The following is a 10,611-nucleotide window of genomic DNA, read 5'->3' as shown; positions in this document are numbered from 1 at the left end:
ACATCATGTGTATGACTGTGTTGACAGATATTGTAAATCTACTGTAAATCACATCCAGATATGCTACTTATTTTACTTTTTTAACATGCACAGAAATAAACCACATCCATGTTCTCCTTTTGGTAGGTATTTTCATTATTAAACATGTAATGAACTATACATAGGGAAAAGAACAGTGTGCATTCAGCACCATGGACAGAACTCCTGTTAACGGGTATGCACAAAAACACAAGAAAGAGAGACAACTCAAAATTACATTTAAACATCTCAATCATTGTGAGGAGAGACGTCTCTGATGGGCATTGCTAAGAGCAGTGAAGTCAGGTATAGTTTCTGACGTCGCTATTCGCAGGATTTCTAAAAGGTGAGAGTCAGTAAGAGATGATCTGTGCATTGACTTGTTATATTTCATCACTGAAAATGTCTGTTCACATACATAGGTTGACCCAAACAGTACAAACACCTTCTGAGCATGACTCCTAATCTTTGGAAAGTTTTGTTCATCTAGAGATGCATAGAACCTCATCAGTGACATTGTTTTGAATAGTTAAAAAAAAAAAATATTCACCTTTATTTAACCAGGTAGGCAAGTTGAGAACAAGTTCTCATTTACAACTGCGACCTGGCCAAGATAAAGCAAATCAGTGCGACACAAACAACAACACAGAGTTACACATGGAGTAAACATACGTACAGTCAATAACACAATAGAAAAGTCTATATACAGTGTGTGCAAATGAGGTAAGATTAGGGAGGTAAGGCATTAAATAGGCCGTAGTGGCGAAGTAATTACAATTTAGCAAGTAAACACTAGAGTGATAGATGTGCAGAAGATGAGTGTGCAAGTAGAGCTACTGGGGTGCAAAGGAGCAAAAAATAAAAAATAACAATATGGGAGTGAGGTAGTTGGATGGGCTATGTACAGGTGCAGTGATCTGTGAGCTGCTCTGACAGCTGGTGCTTAAAGCTAGTGAGGGAGATATGAGTCTCCAGCTTCAGTGATTTTTGCAATTCATTCAAGTCATTGGCAGCAGAGAACTGGAAGGAAAGGTGGCCAAATGAGGAAATCGCTTTAGGGGTGACCAGTGAAATATACCTGCTGGAGCGCGTGCTATGGGTGGGTGCTGCTATGGTGACCAGTGAGCTGAGATAAGGTGGGACTTTACCTAGCAAAGACTTACAGATGACCTGGAGCCAGTGGGTTTGGCGACGAATATGAAGCGAGGGCCAGCCAACGAGAACATACAGGTCGCAGTGGTGGGTACTATATGGGGCTTTGGTGACAAAGCGGATGGCACTGTGATAGACTGCATCCAATTTGCTGAATAGTGGTGGAGGCTATTTTGTAAATGACATTGCCGAAGTCAAGGATCGGTACGACAGTCAGTTTTACGAGGGTATGTTTGGTAGCATGAGTGAAGGATGCTTTGTTGCGAATTAGGAAGCCGATTCTTGATTTAATTTTGGATTGGAGATGCTTAATGTGAGTCTTAAAGGTGAGTTTACAGTCTAACCAGACACCTAGGTATTTGTAGTTGTCCACATATTCTAAGTCAGAACTGTCCAGAGTAGTGATGCTAGACGGGCGGGCAGTTGCGGGCAGCGATCTGTTGAAGAGCATGCATTTGGTTTTTCTTGCATTTAAGAGCAGGTGGAGGCCATAGAAGGAGAGGTGTCGTCTGCGTAGTGGTGGATCAGAGAATCACCAGCAGCAAGAGCGACATCATTGATGTATACAGAGAAAAGAGTCGGTCCGAGAATTGAACCCTGTGACACCCCCATAGAGACTGCCAGAGGTCCAGACAACAGGCCCTCCGATTTGACACACTGAACTCTGTCTGAGAAGTAGTTGGTGAACCAGGCGAGGCAGTCATTTGAGAAACCAAGGCTGTTGAGTCTGCTGATAAGAATGTGGTGATTGACAGAGTTGAAAGCCTTGGCCAGGTTGATGAATACGACTGCACAGTATTGTCTTTTATCGATGGCGGTTATGATATTGTTTAGGACCTTGAGCGTGGCTGAGGTGCACCCATGACCAGCTCGTCCAGTCACTGCATCAGACTGAAGATCGATAAGCTTGGATGTGCGCTGTGTTAAGAAGCAGTGCGGCTTGGTTGGGTTGTGTATCGGAGGACGCATGACTTTCAACCTTCGTCTCTCCCGAGCCTGTACGGGAGTTGTAGTGATGAGACAAAATAGTAGCTACAAAAAAAAAATTGGATACCACGAAATTGTGGAGAAAAATGGGTAAAATTCAACAAAAAAATGTTTAAAAAAAGAAAGAGACCAGAGTTCTTAACTTGGAATTCTGAGTTGGATGACGGTTCAAAATGATTTTTCCCAGTCGGATCTTGTTTTTCTCCGAGTTCCTAGTAGTCAGAGATGTCAGAGTTCCCAGTTGTTTTGAGGGCGGCACAATACTTAACAGTGTACTTCGAATCAGTGTGCCGATGCCTGTATCACTTTATTAGAAGCACGTGATCAATGACGTTCAAAGCTTAGTTTTGTTCGTAAAGTGATACAGGCATCGGCACACTGATTCGAAGTACACTGCTTAGCGAATTTGACTCATGCCTCGGAGTTCTAATAAACTAATAAATGCTGTCCAGCTAGCTTATTTCAAATGTTTTGTTGGCTAGAGTTATGCTAACCTGTTTGCAATCCCTTTACCTTTGCTAGTTAGCTTGCTAGCTAGTTAGCTAAAGTAATTGCCTACTGATGAAATTGTTGTTGTGCTATTAACATATTTAGCCTGTTCCACCATTTTCAAAATCCATTCTGGCATTTGAATGTAGCGCAGAACAAGGGAATATGGACACAATGTGGGCATGGTAGAAACATTTACATGTAGGTGTAGACCAGGGATGAGTAACTGGCTCCAATTTTGTAGGCCCGCTGGCCAATAAAAAAAATAAAAAAACATGATTAAAAAAAATTGTAAGCCGAAACCCGTCAGATTTTTAAAACTTTGTTTCTATTGAACATACCATACTAATAAAGGCATTTTAATCAATTATGTGAATTGTCTGCATCTGGTTCTTCCCTGATACGTGATAAACTAAGTAGAATTGCATAAAATTAGTTATAAAATTGCAAAATCATCTCCCCGCACCATGACAAAACGTGTAGAATTACAGGGAATTAACTTTAAAACATATTTTTTTTTGTCTTCACTGTCACAGGGGGTGCCACAAATGTTTTGCTCTCAAGGTTGGGAGGGTAGGGATGTGTTTTTAAACATTTTTGTTTGACTATCCCTGGTGTAGGTGCATGACGTGTCATGTCTAGACAAGGCCATAGTTTCATTTACTATTTGTTCATACTCATACTGTGTCACTGTAGGTGTAATTTGAACCCTTTGTAGGGCACATCTTAGGGTCAGACATATCACAGCTTGATGATATGCTTTTTGAGATTGAGTCTAGAATATTCACTTTTACTGCACCGGAAAGAGGACAAACAGTTTCCCAAATGTCTATGAATTTAATGATCTCAGTCAACATGGAATTGACCCAATCCAAATCCACTCACCTTGTTTAGAACTACCTCTAGTTTTAGTTGATCTGGTCATGCAATTCTTAACATGGTGAGCTTGCCCTTATCAATTCCATTGGTATTAGGTTAGCAGTGGCTATTGGATGTCTCTCTTGGCACCATAGGGTACTTTCATGGTAAGTGAAAAAAATAGTGAAGAAATCTTTTTTTTTTCTTCAAATAGCCAGTTCATCATCAATCGTTGATTATTTTAATCAGCTGTATAATGCTACGGCAAAAACCAAAAAATGCACCCAGGGGTGGCCCCAGGACTGAGTCTAGGAAAGCCTGGTCTAAGGGTAGGATTCTCACTTAGGGAGTGAGATGTCCCAGGTTCAGATCCCAGATGAGCCCCAGTTTTAAGGCCAACCTGCATTGATTTATTTTTATGAACGTAACCTTTATTGAACTAGGCAAGTCAGTTAAGAACTAATTCTTATTTACAATGACGGCCTACTAGGGAACATTGGGTTAACTGCCTTGTTCAGGGGCAAAACAACAGATTTTTACCTGTCAGCTCGGGGATTAGACCCAGCCAGCTTTCGTTTACTGGCCCAATAAAGTGAGGAGGAAAAGCCTAGTCCATGGGCCCACCTGTTCAGTGGGTCTTTTCAGTAGTAGGCTAGTAGCCTGTTGTAATATTGATTGTGGTATAAAGCATTTTGGATTTGTTTATTTAGTTTATTTATCCTTTATTGGTGCAGTTGATCCGGCTGATTTAATCCCACTGCCATTTCTTTTAAATATATTTCAGAGTGATTTCTCCCAGGAGAGAGAGAGCAATCAAAATCTGGTTGAATCAATGTTCTTTCCTCATCATTTCAACCAAAACGTTCAATGTGATGATGTTGAATCAACTTGGAAAACTGATTGGATTTGCAAAAAGTAGTCAATGTAAGGAAATCTCCCATTTTTTTCACCCACCTTTCAACCCAAATACAATGAAAGGGTGATATTTTTATTTTATTTCAAATTGAATTCACGTTAGTCGAAAACTCAACCAAATGTAAATCAAAAATAGAGGTTGAACTAACGTCTGTGGACAGTGGGATATGTTTTAACTATGAACAATACCGAACATATTCAATCAAACCCAGTAACCTGATTTACAAGATAAATAAACAACAACTGCATTCTTCCACTGCTGTCTAAGTTTTCATTCCTGCTCTGTCTGTACTTTTATCCAATGTAAAAAACACCATTTCAAATTTTGCAACATAAGACTGAAAAGAAGTGCTGGGTCACATGTACAGTTATGAAAGAAAGAAACTTGGAATTCAGGCAAACTTTGGGTGTGTAGGAGGAGAGAGCTTGATTTGGACTCTTCCAGGAAATCTTAAAAGTTTTGATTGAAAAGAAACTTCAGGGTAAAGGAGGAGGAGCTGCGGTGTTCAACCAACAGGACACTGGCAGCCACAGACTGACATGTCTGGATTTGTTTCATTATCCACACTGCATTGAAAATGCCTTTAGGCCCAGGATTCTGCCAATCTGGAACTGAAAGTGGTAAAACACCCACATAGGCCTACCCCCTTACTGTAGAATGCAAACACAATACATTTCCTCATTATAAGTGATATGCTAATATAGACACACTTCAGGTATAAAAAGAATCCACATCCATCACTCTCGCATTTACCAGAGTTTTACCTCACGTCAGTTGGAGAAGAAAATGAGTTTGTCTGAGATTAAGCTTGCCAGGGAGGTTAAGAAATACCCCAATCTTTACAGTTCAAGAGATCCAATAATTAATTATAATGATTGGATTATAGTAGCTCATATTCTCAATAAAGGTAAAAGAGAAATGGACTTCAGCTTTTGCAGGACAACGTGGAAAAAGTTGAGGAAAAACTATGTCAGAGCGCATAATACAAAGATCAAGAGCGGCAATTCAAGTGTTGGACTAAAAGATCCGAAGATATTACAGGAGTTGAACTGGCTCTCCCCCTTCATAAAACACAAAGCCCAACCGACCAACATTCCAGGAGGAGAGGTGAGCTGTGTGTTTGAATGAAGTACCACAATTAGAATCACACTGAACATTTAGAGGACTTTCTTGTGACTTAATACAATATTCTTCCTACCTATACTAGGGAGTTTTCTCCTGCTTAAAACAGCATGCTAATATCACTGACTATTTATTCATGTGGTTTACTTAATCCTGTGATGTTCAGTGTGTGTGTGTGTGCGTGTGTCCCATTAATGCAGGGTCTGGTAGCAAGAGGGCGAGGAGAGACTGGAGGCAGTTGTGATGCGTCGTTGGACAGATACCACCATTTCGCCACCTTGTCCACCCCTGCAGCAGACAGCACCTTTACCCCTCCTGTAACCACACACATCAGACCCTTCAGACAGATGTCCACCCTAACACAGTCTGGGGACGGCCTCTCTTCATCTAAACCAAGCTCCAGTTCTACCAGTGGACCAGTCCAACCAAGGAAGAGGACACAGGACAGAGTAGATCAAGCCCCCAGAAAGAACCCTAAGAATGCTGATAATACCAGAGAGCATGGGGTCAGTAGTATGGGAGGTAGTGATGAAGGTGCCGCCTTACTTGTGAGTTAATTGTATTTTTGAGTTATCTCCTGCTTAAAAAATATGCTGATGTCAGAGTACAGACCTAATGTGGTTGACTTAATCCTGTAATGGTCAGCGTACAGTTTTTGTGTGTGTGATCATTAATGCAAACGCTTGTTTTTTTTATTATGTCACCAAGGTTCTGTTAGCCGTCACGAGAGGACAAGGAGAGACTGGAGGAAGTGGTGAGGGGTCGATGGACAGATTCCCCTGTCGTTTCACCCCCTTGTCCACCCCTGAAGCAGACAGCACCTTCACCCCTCCTGTAACCACATCCATCAGACACCCCAGACTAGGGTTGCAAAGCTACCGGTAAATTCCTAAAATTATCGGAATCTTCAGTAATTTTGGTAAATGCCATAGATTCTTTTGTTAATCTATGTAATTTTGGTAATTTATACTTTAATAACTTGTAAAACCTTTCATCGTTTATATATTATTCATTTATTATATCTATAAATCGGTTTCCATTCAAGTGACGACAGATTTTCATACGAATATTCTAAAATCCGCAGAAAGAACATATGCTCATTTTCCCACCAGTGGTGTTTCCACCAAACTGACTTGTGATAAAAATCAATGACAGCACACATGACAAAAAAAGAAGATATTTTTCGCTTACATTTTCACTTACCAAATTAAAATGTAAAATTCAATGTGTTTCCATTGCATTTTCAACTCTACCATCGCTTTATAGTTTTGCCTCAAAAATGGTTGCGTTAAATAACAAATGTGCCTACTGTGGTCTTGACATTTGCACTTTATCAATAACTAGTAGATACAGTGTGGGTAGTTTACATGGGATTATTATAGATTTTATTGGTCATACAGCTGTAAATGCATCGTCACCAGAATAAGACCCTTTATATTTATTGGAAAGGAGCATCAAGCTCATGCACTGTGCACTTTCAACAACCTGTGAAGTTCATCATCATGTATTTATTTAGTGTTTCCAACCGCCATTTCTCGCATCATACATTTTACTGACAGAAAAAAATCAATTTCCATCAAGCCTGTCCTGACATTACTTATCCGACATGTAGGCCTACTACTCGAAAAAAAAGAGGTTGGATTGAAACTCGGTTACTGACAAAGAGAAATAACTACAAGTTTAAAAAAAACGAAATATAAAGTTAATTTCATGCTGAAACCCATATTAAACACCATCGATATTCACTAAATTGATGGTTTATATTTAGGATGTTTTACAGCTTTGTCATTCTGTTTTTTTATTTTAAAATCATCTTATTCAATTATTTAATACATTTTACATGTGATGATGCCACACAGAGGGACAGAGATAATTACAGACGCCTGTGATAATCTAAAGCACCCAAGGGCCACTAGATATCTTGTGATAAATTACATAAAATTCTGTTAGTTTACTGTTAAACTCTAGAACTTTCCAGTAATATATCCTCCATTTGCAACCCTACTTCAGACCCACATCTACTCTGAAACAGTCTGGGGACGGCCCCACTACGTCTAAACCAAGCTCCAGCTCTACCAGTGGACCATACCAACCAAGGAAGAGGACACAGCACAGAGTAGATCAAGCCCACAGCAAGAACCTTAAGAATGCTGATAAAACCAGAGAGCATGGGGTCAGTAGGTTAGGGTTAGGTAGTGATGATGGTGACGCCTTACTTGTGACTTAATTGTATATTCTTCCTACCTGTACTAGAGAGTTTCTTCCTGATTAAAATAGCATGTTGATGTCACAGAGAATAGGCCTAATGTGGTTTACTTAATCCTGTAATGGTCTGTGTGTGTGTGTCAAATCAAATTTATTTGTCACATATACATGGTTAGCAGATGCTAATGCGAGTGTAGCGAAATGCTTGTGCTTCTAGTTCCGACCATGCAGTAATATCTAACAAGTAATCTAACCTAACACTTTCACAACAACTACCTTATACACACAAGTGTAAATGAATACGAATATGTACATACAAATACATGAATGAGTGATGCCCGAACGGCATAGGCAAGATGCAGTAGATGGTATAGTGTACAGTATATACATATGAGATGAGTAATGTAGGGTATGAAAACATTATATAAAGTGCCATTGTTTAAAGTGGCTAGTGATACATTTAATTACATCAAGATGGCAAGATGCAGTAGATGGTATAGCGTGTGTGTGTGTGTGTGTACCCATTAATGCAAACACTTGGTTTCTATTATGTCACCAAGAGTCTGGTAGCGAGAGGACAAGCAGAGACTGGAGGCAGTGGTGAGGCGTCGATAGACAGAGACCTCTGTCGTTTCAACCCATTGTTCACCCCTGCAGCAGGCAGCACCGTTACCCCTTCTGTAACCACACACATCAGACCCTTCAGACCCACATCTACTGTGAAACAGTCTGGGGGCGGCCCCACTACGCCTAAACCAAGCTCCAGCTCTACCAGTGGACCAGCCCAACCAAGGAAGAGGACACAGCACAGAGTAGAACAAGCCACCAGCAAGAACCATAAGAATGCTGATAATACCAGAGAGCATGGGGTCAGTAGCAATGGAGGTAGTGATGATGGTGACGCCTTACTTAGCTATATTATAATTTCAACGCTAAGTGAAATGCCGCCTGAACTGAAGTCCCAAGCTAAATCAGATATGCTGAAACTGCTTTCTGCAATGCAGGAAAAGTTGTCACAGCATCAGAGTAGTACCAATGTTAATCACTGATTATGTTTTTCAACAGTGAACTTCCATCATTTATACATTAGAATTCACATCAGTATACATTTTAAATAGTAGGAAAATATGTTCTGAATGCTACTTGTGCAGATATTGCATTAACTAGATACTAAAGGACAAAGGCTACATTGACACAGGCAGCCTAATTCTTATCTTTTGCCAATACATGGGCAAAGTATCAGAATTAGGCTGCTTGTGTAAACGTAGCCTAAGAATCCTAGTTTACAGATTCAATACTTTTTTCATATTCATTTCAGTTAAATTTGAATTTAATTTGGCAATCATATCCCCAAACATATGTTCTTATATGACCGAACAGTGTTATAACCGAGGTCTACTGCGCACCACAAGATTGTGTTTGCCCTGTGAGCTAAAGCTTAGGCATTAGTTCAGGGAGCCTCATTGGCTAGTAGTTACACTACATGTTCAATTGTAGAAGATGTTGCACTGTCTACATCTATAAATAATAAAGCTTGCCAACATTCTTTCCTGTCATGCCTGCTAATATGAAAAGCTACAGTTTTCCAAAATAAAATGTCAAAACATTGTCTACTTGTGTCAAATATTTGTTTTGTTAACAGACTGATGGTAGTCTTCTTTTCTGGTACATGGGTTATGTGGGATTGTTTTGTTAACAGACTGATGGTAGTCTTCTTTTCTGGTACATGGGTTATGAGGGATTGTTTTGTTAACAGACTGATGGTAGTCTTCTTTTCTGGTACATGGGTTATGTGGGATTGTTTTGTTAACAGACTGATGGTAGTCTTCTTTTCTGGTACATGGGTTATGTGGGGTTGTTTTGTGGCGTGATTGTGTTTTACTAATCCGTATATGATACAAGTCTTGTGACGTGACACTTCTTCCAACCTCTCCGAAGACTGACATGATGAGAACAGATATAGACAATAGCTCTGGGCTGTATGCATCAAGCATCTCAGAGTAGGAATGCCTATTTAGGATCAGTTTTGTCTTTCAGATCACAAAGAATATGTGGATAAGGGGGACCTGATAATTTACAAATAAATATTTGTGGGAGTGGAAGACCTGATCCTAGATCAGCACTCGTCCTCAGGGATGCTTTATACTGTACATTCAGTATGGCTCCAGATGCCAAGGCACATCACATGACTTATTGTAAAACCTGACAGATTCTCTGAAGGAAGTTCTTCACCAACCCTGTGTTTCAGTCTGTAAATATTGTTATTTGACTGGGATGGTTGCAAGGGTGCATGTAAACCCAACCCACTAATAAATCTGTACAATAGCCATGTTATTTTTGTCGACCTGCTCGTTACCAATGTTGATCTGAGTCTGTCTCTCCCAGTAGTCAGGTCCCTGACTTGGCAATCCACTCCTGTTTAGGAGTCACTCTGCGGATGTTACTGTCACAGAATACATTTGATATATTTTGTATGGAGTAGCATAAGTTCCATGACTGAAGTTGAAATGAATTGTTTGGTGACTAGGGTTTCAAGATAGTAAACTGGAATACGATTAATAAATTCCCTTTACAGTAGTTTATCAGTTATCAAAATGTCTCCTGGCAGCACCCATATTAACCTTAGCACATTTTATTATGTAATAATGGTTATGTTTATTATGTCCCAGTCAGTAAACTTGTCAAAACATTCAAATCACCACAACATGCAGAGGTTAACATGTGAGAGGGAGTAATTATTTCCAATTCAACATATAAAATGTCTGATTCTAAGGCAGGGGTAGACACCAGGACCCCGGGACAATATGTATCAAGCTGCTCACATTATTAGTGCTGATCTAGTATCCGGTCCTCCCCTGTCCATG

At 39.9% G+C, this 10,611-nt stretch overlaps 1 protein-coding gene and 1 long non-coding RNA gene across 4 annotated transcripts; one reads left to right on the top strand and one right to left on the bottom strand.

Annotated features, from left to right (window-relative positions):
- The first annotated feature begins 5,167 nt into the window (after positions 1-5,167).
- LOC149975610 (uncharacterized) lies at positions 5,168-9,358 on the top strand. 3 transcript variants are annotated; one of them, XM_090208899.1, is made up of 5 exons: positions 5,174-5,527; positions 5,743-6,090; positions 6,251-6,423; positions 7,553-7,715; positions 8,308-9,358. In XM_090208899.1, the coding sequence occupies exons 1-5, from the start codon at positions 5,207-5,209 to the stop codon at positions 8,794-8,796; spliced, it is 1,494 nt and encodes a 497-aa protein (XP_090065025.1). In that variant the 5' UTR covers positions 5,174-5,206; the 3' UTR covers positions 8,797-9,358. The 3 variants fall into 3 exon arrangements, 2 of the variants coding, with proteins under 2 accessions (XP_090065025.1, XP_090065026.1); XR_016488579.1 differs by lacking the exon at positions 7,553-7,715 and having other exon boundaries at positions 5,168-5,527; positions 8,308-8,537; XM_090208900.1 differs by lacking the exon at positions 5,174-5,527 and having other exon boundaries at positions 5,713-6,090.
- LOC149975609 (uncharacterized) lies at positions 8,612-10,079 on the bottom strand. The gene is made up of 2 exons (XR_016488580.1): positions 9,154-10,079; positions 8,612-9,025 (listed from the first exon to the last, which is right to left on the bottom strand). It is a non-coding gene; the product is annotated as an uncharacterized LOC149975609 (long non-coding RNA).
- Positions 10,080-10,611: the final 532 nt, after the last annotated feature.

The sequence above is a fragment of the Oncorhynchus mykiss genome, chromosome 18 (assembly GCF_057628025.1).
Source record: "Oncorhynchus mykiss isolate SJ-2025 chromosome 18, ASM5762802v1, whole genome shotgun sequence".
NCBI lineage: Eukaryota > Metazoa > Chordata > Actinopteri > Salmoniformes > Salmonidae > Oncorhynchus > Oncorhynchus mykiss.
Note: the sequence above shows the minus strand (reverse complement) of the source record. Positions and strands in the feature narration are given on the sequence as shown.

Bases quoted from the DNA above. Each gene is read 5' to 3' on its own strand.
- LOC149975610 (XM_090208899.1), top strand. From the start codon at position 5,207: ATGAGTTTGTCTGAGATTAAGCTTGCCAGGGAGGTTAAGAAATACCCC. The intron at 6,091-6,250 runs GTGAGTTAATTG...TATGTCACCAAG, and splicing joins ATGAAGGTGCCGCCTTACTT to GTTCTGTTAGCCGTCACGAG. The intron at 7,716-8,307 runs GTCAGTAGGTTA...TATGTCACCAAG, and splicing joins ATAAAACCAGAGAGCATGGG to AGTCTGGTAGCGAGAGGACA.